Raw genomic sequence first — 15,825 nt, 5'->3', positions numbered from 1 at the left:
CTCACATTTTCCATTTTTTCTTATTTTGCTTATGAGAGGTTTTTTGGAAATTGTGATTACATTTGACAGCTGATTACACAGTAAAAGACCAACTGAGTTAGTACAATTATTCTTTTGAGGGACTGATATTGGCACTACCATATTTTGATAATGCCATTACTTTGTTTTTACGTTTTGTAACAGTGTGAAAGGTAGTTAAGAAACTGTAAAACATGGTGGGGAGTACCGTTAACAAATTTTTTTTTTTTTTTTGAATTGGCACCGTTAACAAAATATTGTAGTGCGATATCAGTCATATTTTATTGGGAAGATTCAAAATAGGGATTTGCTAAAGCTCCATCGCAAAAGGCTTTTCACGGCTGGTCTGTTGCACGTCAAACCAGCCACCTTGTGAATGGAGACAAAAGCTGTTGTCTTCATTAACGAGGTGGCTGGTCTGATGTGCGACAGACCAGCCGCAAAAACCCTTTGCGATGGACGCTAGCAATTCCCTTCAAAATATTATAGTGTAAAATTTTATATGAAAAAAAATTATACATTTTTATATATATAATAAAAAATGTTTTTAAAATGGCAATGAGGATCTTAGTAATTTAAAATAAAAATAGGAATGTTAAACTGAAGTGTGCCTTTGCAAAAATCAGCCGCAATGGTTGCCTCCATTGGGCCAGGGTTGGGAAAAGAGGCCAAAAAATGTGAGCGAGTGCTTGGAGGTTAGGGAACTAAAATTTTTAGTTTCATATAATGGAGGTTTTACCGGTAGTTTTATATGACCGGTAGTAAAAAATAAACATATATGAGCGGTAAGAATAATTTGCCGATATAATATTATAATTTACCGGCGGTAAATACTGAGAGTTTTTCTCCACCGCCTCATGGAAACCTTTCATGGGAAAATCACATGTCATGGAAAATTTGACTGAAAAAAAATCAAACACAAGGAAGGATTAAGCATGGTGGAGAATAAATGGAATCAAGAGCTTGGGAAGAGAAAAAAGGGAGAGCTTGGAAAGAGGGGTGGGGTTTTGGAAGTGGCTTTATTGGGCTTGCAAAGGAAAACCCATGTATGGGTGAATAGAGACAGTGTAATTGAGATGTTGGGATGGTGGTCCATTGGGGTTAAGACATTGGGCTTATCAAACGAGGTCCTCTTTCATCCCCCACCTCACCCAACTCTCCCATGTCTTCTTGTGTGGTTTAAACATTGAACTTTGAATACAAAGTATATGCTTGAGTTGCACTTGTACCCAAAGTGCAATGTATCCAAGTCATCGGAGAAAGAGAAAGATGGCTAAGGGAAGCAACATATGGGGAACAACTCACTCCTTTCCTTTTCTTCTTTTCTTTTTGTACAACTCAATCCTGCCCGTTGGCTTTTCTTAAATCCAATTAAGAAAAAAATTGGCATATGGAGAGAGAGACAGATTTGTTGGTTGTTTGGGGTTGATTTCCCCCCTCGTGTCTTCTCTTTTGAGTTTTGAGAGGATGTCTTTGATTATTTTAAAACCTCAGCACTCCCATCAAATCCAACATCCCATGACTTTCACTTTTCTAACTCCGAAGTTTCAAACCACATGTCCATCTTGTCTCCCCCCCCCTTCAAATCTTAAAAAAAGAGATACTTAACCTCCTCATCAATCTAGACTGTACATGGGCTCGTAATCAATGGCAGCCAATTTTAGTCTTACAAAGACAAACCGCTTTTTTCACATAGTATATAATTATATCGTTGTTAATGATATTATCACTATATTATATATTATTATCATAATAAGAAGGTTAACATGTAGCTCAAAGGAAGAGAAGGGATACACGTTAACCATGATTTTGAATCAGCCAATAGATTTCAAGAAATGGCCGATCAATTCACTCTATCAATAATCGAGCCGGATCTGGTGTATCGCAAAGGGTTTGCTAATGAATGTCAAACATCATATCACATTGCCATCAATTAGACACCTTCTAGACATCTCTTTTGTGTCAGCTCTCGCTCGGCTTGTCGGTCACATGGAAGGGTTATGGAAATAAATTGAAAAGAAAAAATTGGTGGCTTAATTTGGTTTAGTTATTTTTAGGAAAAGCAAAAATTAAGGAGTATTTTTTTTTTATTTGCTTCTTGTTCACAAAAGGAAATGAGAGGAACCTTATAAGAAAAGGAGGGGCAGATTGTCTGCCCTCTTGATAGAAGGAGATAGTAACCGGCATAATTTTCTTGGGTGCTGATAATGGAATGCAATTGAATTGCATGCCCAACTTACTCTACCTTTTGTTTTGTTGAAAAGCATTTCCTTGATGTTGAGTTGTAGCTAATGTGGAAATGGAGGAATGGAGTACTAGCTTTTCCACATTATTACCCATCGAGGTACCAAAGAATAGCACTTAAAGGGTGGGAATAAGGTTAAGTTGGCAAAGAAGTTAGGTAGTGAGTCAGACTTTCTGAGGTCCCCTCTGAAATTGATTGAGGCGTGTGGAAGAAACCTGTTCCATTGAGACTAAAATAGGTAGTGAATAACAACTCTTCTGAGGGCCTCTGTGGCCCTCTTTTGGGTCCGTGCAAGGCTTTCATTTTCATGGAGGCTCATAATAGGTTCTCTAATGGGTTTAGGACCATGTTAGCCACTTAAAGTCATGACATGGTTAGAGGGGGAGGAATCCCCGTGTCGATGCTTTTGACCCATTTCTTTGAGTCCCCTCTCTAACCTTTGATGGAGCATCTCTGACACAAGAATCATCAGGGTGCCCAATTTTTCTTATTTTCTTTTTCTTTTTCTTTTCTTTTCTTTTCTTTTCTAGAGAGAACTGTTTTAAAACTCGAGTTATCCTGAGTTGACTCAGCTTAACTTTTAACGGGTTCTTGTTCAAGGCCGAGTTAATTTTGAGGCACCATGTCAATAAAATCTCCTTTAACTGACCCGACTTATCTCAAATCCCTATGATATGCAATAAAACGAAGTTTGGAAGTGTTTTCCTAATGAAGGGTCGGTAGCAAAACGGGAATCCCATTTGGAAAGAGAGAGAGAGAGACTCAAGCATCCCTAAAATAGCTAAAAAAATCAATTTGAAATATTGACCAAATCATCCGTCAATTTCCCAATCTTCTTTATTTTCCAAATGGGATCCCGTTTTACAAGTGTTTTCCATTATGATCTAACGTGCATGAGCGGTCAAGTGTATAGATGGTAAATGTGGTGTCCTATCTTAAGTCTCGAGGTACAATGATGGTGGCTGATGTTTCTATACACCAAAGAAAAACCGTGTATACATGTACCCATTCCTATGTAAACTAACATGGAAAATAATAACTTACCAACTTCTGCAAAAGCTTAACATGTACTCATTCCTATGTAAACTAACATGGAAAATAATAACTTACCAACTTCTGCAAAAGCTTAAGCTGTTAATGAAAGGCATTATTTATCTTTTATACTTTAACACTCCCACACACGTGTGGCTCACCTGGCAAACACGTGGCACATGTGGTCTCACTTTGGGCCGACCATCGCATGTGGATTTTTACTATCTGGGAGGTTTGAACTCTAGACCTTTGGCTCTGATACCATGTTAACTTACCAACTTCTCCAATGTTAGGGAATTTAACCAGGTAGAACTTGCCTCTAAAAGCCAGCTGTTAGAGGGCGGGTGCCCATTCCCTTATAATCCACCCACATCCATTTCACATGTCCGATGTGGGACTATTGCTTTTGTGTGGAACCACAATAATCTCCCTCTTCATGCGGAAGCAACGTGGACCATCTTGCCCCTCCATGCGGCGGCAACGTTGGAACCACGAGATCTTCTCCGAGAGAATCCCACCGTCCTCGAAGGCACACCGGGGTTACCGAGATCTTCCCGGGAGTTACCACGCCCGGCAATCAAACCATTCTCTAACAGCTTAAGCTTTTGGAGAAGTTGGTAAGTTAACAGTGAATACCAACCCATGAGGTGAGTTTACAAAGACATAAAGACAAAAGGTATGCTAAACTCAAGGGTGCCCTTGCGAAAATGGAAAATGGGATGAAAGGGCGCCCCCATTGGCTGCAGGTGACTAAAGTGCATTTAATACTCTTGGACTTGCAGTCAATATAAATGGACAATGTTGAGGTGCAGCCAATCGAGGCACACTTTCAGCAAATTTTTGCAAGGTGTCCCTGAGTTTAGCATTCTTCTAATGATAATTAAACTTACAAAGATAGAGTTTGGTCTATCTTACGGTCATGTTTGGGGACCTTGAAAAAATATTCCATGGAGTATGTGCTGGGCCAGTTGTGAGAGATAGGTAGAACAGGGAGAAATCTGAGAAGGTGGGAGTGAAGGGAGAATGAGAAGCAATCAGGAAAACATAAGGCCAACTTTAAGTAGGTGTTTTTTTTTTCACTATTATTGTCCTTCCATGGAAACCTGTTAAACCTGGTCAAGCTTCCATAACATATAATCGGGCCACTATGCCTGTCCGATCAGTGTTATTGTGTCATCACCATGGTTTTAAATATCGGTTTCAGAATGCGTTCTGGCCCTCACTGAAACTGAAATTTCAGCTGAAATGGGGTACACCATTAAAAAATAATATTTTATTTTATACCAAATTGCAGCCGAAATTTAAGGGGAAAATGATATATGGTTAAAAAAATTGAGATTTTCGGGTTGAATTTCTAGGAATTTTGGGCGAAATATTAAAGAATGAAATTTCCAAATTTCGGCTGAAATCCAGTACCATTTCGGGTATGTTTCGGTGTTGACCGAAATCCAGATTTTGGTCGAAATTTAAAACCATGGTGACTCACCGTGGTAGGGCCAATAAGATGAATGGTGTGGATCATCCAAATGCATGGGAAATTTGTCCACATGGGTTACTGTGATTGACCCAAAGACCACGACTTTTGACTGTAGCTAAGAACATATAAAAAGGGTTGCAACCCCACAGAGCCCTCAGCCATGACCTAAGCCTGGTTAAGGGAGGCCGAGTGGCATCTGCCACGTGTCCATGTCGGCCACCTAGACAACAACAGTTCAAACGAACAAAGTCCATTGAAGCTTTGCTTCCCTCGCTCTATTACTCCTTTGCACTCCTCCTCGCTATATATAGCCAAAGGTGCTCTCTCTCTCTCTCTCTCTCTCTTCCAATGGGAAGGGCAAGCAATTCCTCTTCTTCCTCCATAGACAGCAATACCCATCCATCTCTCTCCTCTGAATCATCTCTCTCTACCTCACAAAAAGATATGAACACAGATCTAAGGCTAGGCCTTACCATTTCAAACTCTCAACTTGAAAACTCCTCAAAATCAAGGTAGATACAACTAAACCAACCACACCCATTTTCCCTGTTTTTCTCTGTTCTTCATTCATCTCTTTTTTTTTATTAACCACTTTTTGACACATTTAGGATCACACCCATTTGATTTTTCTTTCTTTTTTTATATTTTTCTATTGGGATAGTAGTTTCAACCATACCATGTCTGAAATTTCTCTACCCTATTTTTCTACAACTGAACCAACCATATTTGTTTCAATTTTTCCTCACTCCCTTTTATCCTGTGTCAGAACACCCGGAATTAATTATACCCTTTTCTCTATTGGTTTCCTCCTTTAATAGAACTTTGTTTAGTACCAATATCTCAGTTCTCTCCATTCAAATTCTCTTGATGATGTGCTCTTTCAATCATTCTTTTTGTTCCCCATAATTGTTTCATTTTCCCTTCTTTTTATTTGTGGAACTTATAATAATACCCATTTGTTTTTCTCTCTTTTAGTCTTCTTCTATTACATTTTTAAACCATACCCTTATCTCAATTTTTAGCTATCAGTATTCCACAGCTATAACCAACCTTGCCCATTTCCATTTTTCATTCCTTTCAATCTTTTTCTTCATTTATTAGATCAAACTTATTATACTTTTCTCTCTTTTCTTCATTTATTAACACACTTGAGAGCACACTTAGAATCAAACTTATTTTATTTTATTTCCTCTATCAAATTTGCTTTTCTCATGATCAGATTAATCATTCAATTTCTTAGGGAACAAGGTTCTGATTGGCCGCCGATCAAACCACTCCTCAGGAGTACACTTACAGAGAATGGAAATCAAAGGCATCAGACAAACTTTTTTGTAAAAGTTTACATGGAAGGAGTTCCAATTGGAAGAAAATTGGATCTTTTGGCACACAATGGTTATGAAGGCTTAATAAGGACACTTCAACTCATGTTTGGAACCACCATTCTTTGTAAGTGACCATAAATTCCATTTGAATGACTGCATCAATCCTTGTGTTTACAACTAATAATGAACTTTTTTTCCTTTTTCATTTCAATCAATTGATATAGGTCCTGATGATTTTGCTCAAGTTTCTTCCAATAACCATGTGTTAACTTATGAGGACAAGGAAGGAGATTGGATGATGGTGGGGGATGTTCCTTGGGAGTAAGATCAATTAAACATTATTGCAAATTTGCAACCCATGTCTTTGATACTTTTTCCATTCCCATTTCACCTCTATTAAATTGCCAATTTAAACACAATTGCAACCCATTTCTTTGATATTTTTTCCATTCCCATTTCACCTCTATTAAATTGCTAATTTAGACACAATTGCGACCCATGCCTTTGATTTTTTTTCCCCTTCCTATTTCACCTTTATTAAATTGCTAATTTTCTCCCTTGGCAGGATGTTTTTGACTACTGTGAAGAGGTTGAAGATCACTAGAGCCGACAAATGCTAATCTCTCTCTCTCTCTCTCTCTCTCTCTCTCTCTCTCTCTCTCTCTCTCTCTCTCTGTAAATATCTCTATACAGATATCTCCATTTTTGTCTTTTTGGGTAAGTTTGAAAAGAAAACAAACCAGACAACATAGTATGGAACTTGATGGATTATAGATGTACAGCCACACAAAATGATATAGATACAGCTTTCTTCCTTTAATTTGCTGTACTGTAGAAAAAGGGGAAATCTATCCCACTCGATGAGGATAGAAAAATGATGGTGTAAAGCTGTTGAAGATTTTCTTTAACTTTTTTAACTTGTTCTTTTGCTTTGTGGGTGGATGTGATCCTCCTCCAACCGTGTCCTGACATGAATGAGGGCTTAATCTTCTGGTTAATTGAATGGGACCACAATTAGAAAGGAAAAAAAAAGGAACTTGAGACACGTCCAGACACGTCAAGATGTTGTCATCTTGGTTGGTGGCACTAAACTTCTATATGATAAAGAAACTCTTCCAGTACCTACCAGATTTCTTTTTGTTAGTGTTAGAATATGATATCAGGTCAATTAAGATCTGACTCTTGGATTGTGTGGGTAGTACATTAGTTACTTTAGATACATTAGGATACTAGTCTTGAATCTTGATTAGGATAATCCAAATTTAGTTATTTCCAAACTTATCACAAGATCTTAATCTAAATTCAATCAAGATCTGGCATGCCCGCGCATGTAGACCTTTGGCCAAGGTGCTCGGGAATGGTATCTGTCCCTGCGCATCGAGTGGGTGAGGCATCTATCCCCTAACATTACCAAAATGAGTTACTTTGTACTTACAATGAGATTTTCTTTGCAAATGATGAATTAATCAGTGCAAGCTACTATGAATGGTTGAGAAACTGGAAGTATGGGCTTCATACAAAATGAATTTTATATATTATCTAATACAACAGCAAGGTGCATTTGTTCTAGATGCAGAACATTTTCATGGTGAGAAAAACACAATCATGGAAAGAAGTAGCTAGCCGCTGGTGTTGAGTTCTCATTGAATAATAAAAGAAACATGTTTGTCCAAGTTAGCCTGAATACATCTATGGAACTGATCGAATAGTTGTTACCAAGTTCTCTGTTATACTCAACTTTGCTCAGGACTACATCGAATTATCCACGACTACTAAGATTCAAGCTTCAATGTGCCACCATTTTACATATGATTCAGACCCTCTGTTGCATTTCGTTGTTCTTTGATAAATAATCATATAATTTAAGAAAAAAATCCTTTGGGTTGAGCTTTACAGTTGAAACTTTCTTGAAGACCCATTGTAGCTCTCATGTCCCTCTTGGACAGTGTTTCTAAGAAAGCCTCCAATGGTCGGATCATCCAAGATTTGGTTTATGTTATCTATCTTATGAAATGAATCAGCCTCAAATATAAGGCTTAAAACTATGTTATCTGCAGCAATAGTGATTTACCCAATTGATTACCAGTAATCCCCACAAGAACATGTACCTCTGCTGAAGTGGTGAAACCGATTGATATCTCTAACAATGATCTCTCTCTCAAAAATCTCTGAAACAAGCTTCATAACAGTATGACAATCACCACAAGTCCTCAGGTTCTTCTTTATCCTAATTGGGGCACTAATGGGAAGGCTTATTAATCCAAATGCTAAGGCCAATTTCTCACTGTGATACCACAAGCTCTGCTCCTTGTACTCTCCTATATCATTAACTGCGAATTGGATTTCGGCCACATACCCTTTCTTCTTTACAAGTTCTGCTATCTTACTTAACATCTCATATATCTCATCTGTTTTAGAATGTGATTTGTCGTGCACTGTAAACACATAACTCATGTTCTTAACATCAATCCAGCTACACCCAGGCTCCTTTCTCACCTTATTCACCCCCATTAGTCTCCTTACCTCCTTAGCTTCTTCCAACCTTCCATAATGTGTATAGATGTTAGCAAGTAAAACGTAATTCCCTGGATTGTCTGGTTCTGACTCAAAAAGCTTCTCTGCAACTTCTCTACCCATCTCCAAATTCGCATAATTCCTACAAGCCCCAAGCAAAGCTCCCCAAATAGATGGGTCTGGTTCAATTTTCATAGACTCTATAAACGTCTTTGCTTCATTCAACTGGCCAGCTCGACCGAGCATATCAACCATGCAAGCATAATGCTCAGGCCCTGGTCTCATCCCATGAATTCGAGTCATAGAATCAAAGTATCGGAACCCTTCTTCTATTAGCCCATTATGGCTACATGAGGAAAGGACACAGACAAATGTTGTGTAATCAGGTTCAATCTGCCCTGCCAGCATTTCCTCAAAGAGTTTGATCGCTCGGTCCCCACACCCATGTTGTTGGAATGCTGCAATCATAGCCGTCCAAGATACCACATTCCGATCCCTGATGTCTTCGAATACCCTGCTCGCATCACCCAAGCTGCCACATTTTGCATACATGGTGATCAATGAGCTTCCCACACACAAATTTCTAACAAACCCAGTTTTAATTATCTGATCATGTACTAAAGTCCCTTGATCCAATGCCGCTATACACGCCGAGGCATGAAGAGCTGTAGAAAAGGATGCCTCATCTGGCGAAATCCCTTCCCTTCTCATGACCCAAAAACAATTACAAGCTTCTTCAAAGCAATCATTTTGGACCCAACCCATGATCATAACATTCCAAGTAACAACATCTCTATCCTTTATAGTCCTAAACAACTTGAAAGCATCTTCAAAGCATCCACATTTACTATACATGTCAACTAATGAATTACTCACATAAGCTAAAGACTTCAAACCAAGCTTAACAACAAGAACATGGACCTGTTTGCCAAAACTCAAGCCACTCATATTCGCGCAAGCACTCAAAACACTTGAAAAACTTACTTGGTCCGGACTAATCGACGACTCCATAAGAAGCTCACAGAAAATCCCCGCTGCTTCTTCGTAATGCTTGTTCTGCACAAAACCAACAATCATAGTGTTCCAAGAGACAAGATTTCTCTGAGGCATTTCATCAAACACTTTTTTTGCTGCACTTAGATTGGCACATTTTCCATACATATTGCTAAGTGCACTGCCCACAAAGACATCAAACTCGAACCCGCCTTTACGAACAAGGGAATGGATTTGTTCCCCGTGGATTACCGACCCGGTGTCCGTGCAAGCAGGGAGAATTGCGGAGAATGTGTAGTGGTTTGGTTGAAGGGTTGTGTTCCTCAACTGGCAGAAGAGAGTGAGAGCTTCAAAGGGTTTGTGATTTTGTGAGAAATGGCTGATGAGAGAGGTCCAAGTGATGATATTTTTGTCTTGGATGTTTGAGAAAATGAGGAAACTCTCATGGATTTGGCCACATTTTGCGTACATGTTGATGAGATTGTTGAGGAGATAAGGGAGAGATATGTAGCCATGTATAATGATTTGGGCATGGATTTGGGTGCCATGTCTGGTGTTTCTCGTTTGGTTGGTGGTGTTAAGTAGAGAGTTGAGCTGAGTGGGGTTTTGGTGAGATTTGTGAAAAAATCTCACCTGGGAGGGATTTGAGTATTTCAGTATATTTATGTGAGATTTGAAGGGGAAGATAGATTTCATAATACAAAACTAGTTGTAGGAACCAGGAGTAATATAACTCATACTAAGGTTACAAATCTCCCATATCACATTGAAACAAGATGTGTATGTGTTTCTAACAGCTAAATACCGTTACAATAGCCCAACCCCGAGACAGCATTGCCTCAACTATGAGTTTATGACACAACCCAAGTTTCGGGTCGAGGATGGTCAACAATAACCCTAATCCTAACCCAACCTGCCTCTAAGTCTCTCATCCCTAATCCGACACGCCTAACCCGTTTTATCCATGTCGGTCGAGTCGGGTTGGGTTCGGACTAGCCTCGTGGAAAGTGGCTAAAAATTTGGCTACCATTATTTTTTTTTTTTTTTGGGGAATTGATATATCCGCCCCTATTGTTTACTTGGGACAGCTAGGGCTAGTGTACGTGGCAATCAACCCAGTTGAATCCTTCTGACGTGAAGTACATCAGTCCCTTTGCAGTCATTGATACACTGTCGTTGGCTGTCCAAAGTAATCAAATGGGGCACATATATCACTTCCCTTTTTATTTTCATGGTAAACTAATGTCTCCAAGTAGTGAAGCGGCTAAAAATTAGGAAATAGAAATCAGGAAACTAGTGTCTAAGTAGTGAGAAGTTGAAACAAAAAAAAAGTACTTAAAATAGGATTGACTTTTCCTGATTTTTAGCCACTTCACACCACCTCTCTCATCACTTGGAAACACTAATTTATCATGAAAAAAAATCCTAGCTGCCTGAAATGGCTTTACAACTTTAGTCCTATTCCCGAAGGGGGTGGGGACACCCTTCGTTACCAAAAAAAAGTACTTTAAAAATAACGATCGAGGATGGAGGTCGGGTTGGGACTCAACCTAACCCAACCCTAACGTAACTCAGCCCTAGCTGAAATCGGGTTGAACAGGTGGGATTTGGGTTGAGCCCGACCCAAGTTTCACCCTTACAACAAAACCGTTATTTCAACATTAACTAAAATCCAACAGTTGCGATGTGATGGATAAGGATAACAAATAATGATAAGAGAGACCCATGGCCTAGATTCTGGGCCCTCCATTTGGGGGGGCCATGCCCTAACATTCTAATAGCCTTATAATCTATTAATTCAATCGGATGATCATAACTCTAAATAAGTGGCCTATAAACGGTGTTCTCAATTAAATTTGGCCAGACTTATGGTTTCTGTTTAGATCGACGAACTGATCATGTACGAGACCTGATAAGTGTCTGATGGTTACTTTTTTCCATCGTCGTCTCTTGACTACTTTCCCCTTTGTGATTAGGTGCGAAAGGTCAATTTTTGTGGAGGAATGTGTGGTTGGGCCTCTACCTCAACTACCATTACCATGTGTATATCTCCAAAACACATTAATATGGTGTAAACCAAGAATCTAAGGAGAGATCCACTGAGCTATAATAGGAGCACATCATTGTAATACAATGAGGTGGTGTCCTACTGATGCATTCCGCTTGGAAATATAAATCAACCATAGGGTTTTCAATTGATCCAATTCAGATCGGACCCACCTATATATATGTCTATGTCAGGATCCATTTGAATCTCAACTCAGTTGGATTTTATTCATGCAGATCCACGGATCCTAGTCCCTTTTCTGGATCCTAGTCTTCTTTGGAATGTTCTTAGTCATACTATTATTTCATAAAATTAAAATTGGGTATTTGCTAGGGGCCATCGCAGAAGGCATTTTATTGCATGACAGGTCAGCCACCTAATGAATAAGGACAAAATCTGTTGAAAACCAAACCTATGTGGCTGCTCTCTCATGCAACAGCCATTCCGTGAAATGCCTTCTGCGATGGTGCCAAGCAAATCCCTTAAAATTGTATAGAGTTAAGGTTTTCATAGTGTATTTTAAGTCAGTTACGAAGATACGTGTTTCTACTATTTATCTATATATTTGGCGAAAAAGACCTAATAATGGTGATGCCGCAAAAACAAACACAGGAACAATGACCGACAAAATGAGTTACAGGCCATGATTAGCAACCATGAAAAATTATTCCATAGAATAATCATAGGTACGTGTGAGGACAGAGGATAAGAGAGAAAGAGAGACTGGAGTTGGTAGGAGTGGGGAGAGCACTGACAATCTATAAAAATAGGGGGGGGGAAATTCCTACTCAATATTGATTTTTTATTTTCCTACTTTTTACGAGCTTTTCATGCTCCCTTCACCCCCACAAACAAAAAACTTCCTACTTAGTATTTAGTTTCTCCCTTGCCCGCCTATCTATGACAAAAGGCCCCGCAAATATTTCAATGTTGCCAAACGTGGCTTTAGAGGTCTAAAGGAAACGGCTAAATATCTACATCTATGAAAATTGGATTTACAACTATTGTTTACTACATATGGTCGAGTGTCTTCGAAAGTAAAGCAAGGCATAAAAGGATTTTACTAAACAATATCCTTAGTGCTATTGGCAGCAGAGTTATTCTTCTAAAGATGGAGGGCCAAGATAATCCAAGAAATCATGTAATCACAGCCAATCAGGTGTATTCCCGCTACAAAACTGCTGCCTGATTTTCATGCTTGTTTTTTACTATTAGATGGAAGAATATGAAAAAATGGTAAATTAGGAAGTTATAGCCCTTTGAAAGATGTTTCCAACGAGTACTTGCACTCTTAATTTGGCGAAGTGGTTAGTGAGATATGATTGTTTTAGTGGACTGTGACAATAAGTTCCTTGGCTAATTAATGTGTTTGCGAGTTACTAAGTTTTTTATGAGTTTGTAAGTCCCTAAACTAGTTAGTAGGCTAGCTTGAACATTTTTTTCTCTTGTATTCCTCCATTAAAAATGCAGCAAACATTTGTAAATAGAATTTTTATTGAAGAAAAGTTTTTCTAACATTTTGGCAAGAATTCTACATGTTCTTCCTCCACAACCCTAAGGATTGCATTCATCGATCCGAACGGCGTCAAATCTAGTATGCACCCTCATTCTAAACCAGAAGATCATAAAATATTACATTTCGACCAGACCAAAAAGAAGCATATACAAACTCAATATAGATGCTTCTCTTACAAAACATACTACAAACTCGATATAGATGCTTCTCTTACATAAAATAGTGCAGCTATATATTGGAAACGGTATTTCAGCCAAAGTTTGATGAGTGAGTTGGGGTTAGGCAAGACCCCCACAGATATATTAAAAAAACCAAACTATCGAAGATAGCAACAAAAAGATTATAAACGCTGATACATTGTTCCAGTTCTATCATAAAGGATGATACTCTTCAACTCCTCAGGCATGTGTTCTAATGGGATCTGAGAGCCTTTGCAGGGGCAGTCCATTTTCGATAGGAAATCGGCAACTGCATTTGCCTCTCTCCATGCATGGGTGATGCTCCAGGTTATATCTTGCAACTGATTCCAAGCTCTCTTGACAATGCTGATTTGTCTCCATGGAGGCGGGCTTTTTTTGTTGAAAGCATTAACTACAAGGACAGAGTCTGCTTCAAGCCATAGATTTGTGATTCCTAGCCTTTTTGCTGCACGGACACCTTCACAAATTGCCTTAATCTCTAAGCCAAAAATGTCTTCTCTTTCAGTGTTCATCGGATATGGCCAGCAGAGTATAAAAGATTCTAATTCTTATCTTAATTTTATTAATACATCTGGTGCGGGTATGCCTACAAAAAATTGGCTTTAGGGTCCGGAGAGAGTGAGAGAGAGAGAGATTCCTCGTTTTCAACTTATTTGAATGAGATATCTTTAAAGAAAACACTTCTAAAACGGGACCCCGTTTAGAAAATAAAGACAATGGTGAAATTGTCCAACGCTTATTCATTTTCACATGACTAATTCCGTTGGGATGCGAGCTTACCTTCTTGTCTCTTGCCTGTTACTTACATCATAGTACCCCATCTTTTTTTCCCAAACGAAATATGGTTTTCCTAGCAGCCATGAGCCATCTCTGTTTAGTTTTGTTGCCTTATATATAATGGGATTTTATATGCTGTGTGCGTCGTCCAGTATTTTTTTCAAAAAGTCATACAAGCCCACTTCATAACATGATCCAAACCGTTCATTCACTGGACCACGCAAATAGGCTATATCTCGTAAATGATCTCCATGCGAGGAGCTAACCTTCGATCTATAGAGATTTATAGAGTGTGCAATTGCTCTATGGATTGGAGGCTTAGGATCACGCCATGGAGACAATTTACATGATACAACCTTATTTACGATGTGGCCCAACATATTGTTGAAAACAAAAACACTGATGACGCAATACCACTTTCCTTATGACAAAATCCATCCCCACTAGTAGTGTGAAAAGGGGATTCACAAACTGCCTCCAAGATACAATGAAGCTTTGTAGGAATTTCCTACTAACATATTTGATGATGCTATGCACAAGCGGAATCAAATCCAAAACGCTGTTAGAGAATTGCAAGCCTTAGCGAAAGATCTAACTACTGTTTCTGTATAACAATAATAATTAGAGAACAACATCAATAAAAACAGTATATAAAAAGACTTTCGGGGACTAAAAGAGAGTAGAAGTGTGTCTGGAAATTCTTAGAATATCACTATAGGGTTGCAAATTCGTTTAAGTAGAAAACTGGATGAAATATGCTCTATTTATAGAGCCTCTGGTGTCTTTTATGTGTAAAATGCACCTCTACCCTAGCCTCTAGATCGCGACCGACCACCATTCCATGCCTCGGATCGCACCCGATCGCCTTCCGATCGTTGGTACACAACCGATAGCGAGCCGAGGGTCCAGATTGAATCCGATAGGACATTAGTCACATCCGATCAATCCGATCTTTAGCTGATGGCTCAGGTCAAATTTTAAAAAAATTAGGCGCTCCAATCGCTCCCCACGACGATGCGTAGATGCAAAGTGCGCCAAAAAGCGCCACTAGCACCCTGCAACCCACGCTGTGCAGGGGGTGGGGGTTCACCCATGGGAAAAAAGTCCCACATTGGAAGTTCAGAAAAATAGTCCCACACTTCTACACTCTATGCAAAAAGCAACTTTTTCCAAAAGAAAAGCTTTTCTTTTTCAAAATATTTAAGGAAAACTTTCCAAAACAGTATATTTTCATCAAAATTGTTAGAATATGTGAGATCTCACAATGAGATTGGGTTGAAATACTACCGTTGGATCATCACAGTGGTAGATTAGGCAAGTTGGTTAAAGGGGTAATCTTGCTAGATTAGGAAGCTAGATTAAATTATTAATTAGGTTAGATTAGAATATTCTTCCAATATCTCTTTCCATGTTTACCATGATCTTCTTTCTATGTTTATCATCTAAGTGCTCAATATAACCACTATTTGATTCTCTTGTAATCATATCCAAGATTAGTGAAAATCTCCAAAATTCTTCATGGTATCAAAGCAGGTCGATCCGACCACGCATTGAGTACAACCCTAGCAAACCCGTCCTCTGGCGGACGGTGGATCTAGCCGTCGTCCGCCGGGCCGCCATCAATCCCGGCACAATTTTCTTCACCATTGCAAATCCTTCTCTCACACCCCAACTATCTCCTAGA

The 15,825-nt window shown here is 39.0% G+C and overlaps 1 protein-coding gene and 1 pseudogene across 1 annotated transcript; one reads left to right on the top strand and one right to left on the bottom strand.

Moving 5' to 3' along the window:
• Nucleotides 1–5,082: 5,082 nt before the first annotated feature.
• On the top strand, nucleotides 5,083–6,914 carry LOC143881375 (auxin-responsive protein IAA4-like). The gene is made up of 4 exons (XM_077384415.1): nucleotides 5,083–5,284; nucleotides 6,013–6,218; nucleotides 6,319–6,415; nucleotides 6,660–6,914. Exons 1-4 carry the CDS (start codon nucleotides 5,121–5,123, stop codon nucleotides 6,712–6,714), a joined length of 522 nt encoding a protein of 173 aa, XP_077240530.1. The 5' UTR covers nucleotides 5,083–5,120; the 3' UTR covers nucleotides 6,715–6,914.
• A 786-nt stretch (nucleotides 6,915–7,700) lies between these two features.
• On the bottom strand, nucleotides 7,701–10,475 carry LOC143881374 (putative pentatricopeptide repeat-containing protein At3g13770, mitochondrial pseudogene; annotated as a pseudogene).
• Between the last annotated feature and the right edge of the window lie 5,350 nt (nucleotides 10,476–15,825).

Source organism: Tasmannia lanceolata, unplaced genomic scaffold (genome assembly GCF_043159265.1).
Source record: "Tasmannia lanceolata isolate RefF3 unplaced genomic scaffold, GAP_Taslan_0.1 ptg000007l, whole genome shotgun sequence".
NCBI lineage: Eukaryota > Viridiplantae > Streptophyta > Magnoliopsida > Canellales > Winteraceae > Tasmannia > Tasmannia lanceolata.
Note: the sequence above shows the minus strand (reverse complement) of the source record. Positions and strands in the feature narration are given on the sequence as shown.

Coding starts and splice junctions, on each gene's coding strand:
- LOC143881375 (XM_077384415.1), top strand. CDS start 5,121: ATGGGAAGGGCAAGCAATTCCTCTTCTTCCTCCATAGACAGCAATACC. Junction 5,285..6,012: donor GAAAACTCCTCAAAATCAAG/GTAGATACAACT, acceptor TCAATTTCTTAG/GGAACAAGGTTCTGATTGGC. Junction 6,416..6,659: donor GTGGGGGATGTTCCTTGGGA/GTAAGATCAATT, acceptor CTCCCTTGGCAG/GATGTTTTTGACTACTGTGA.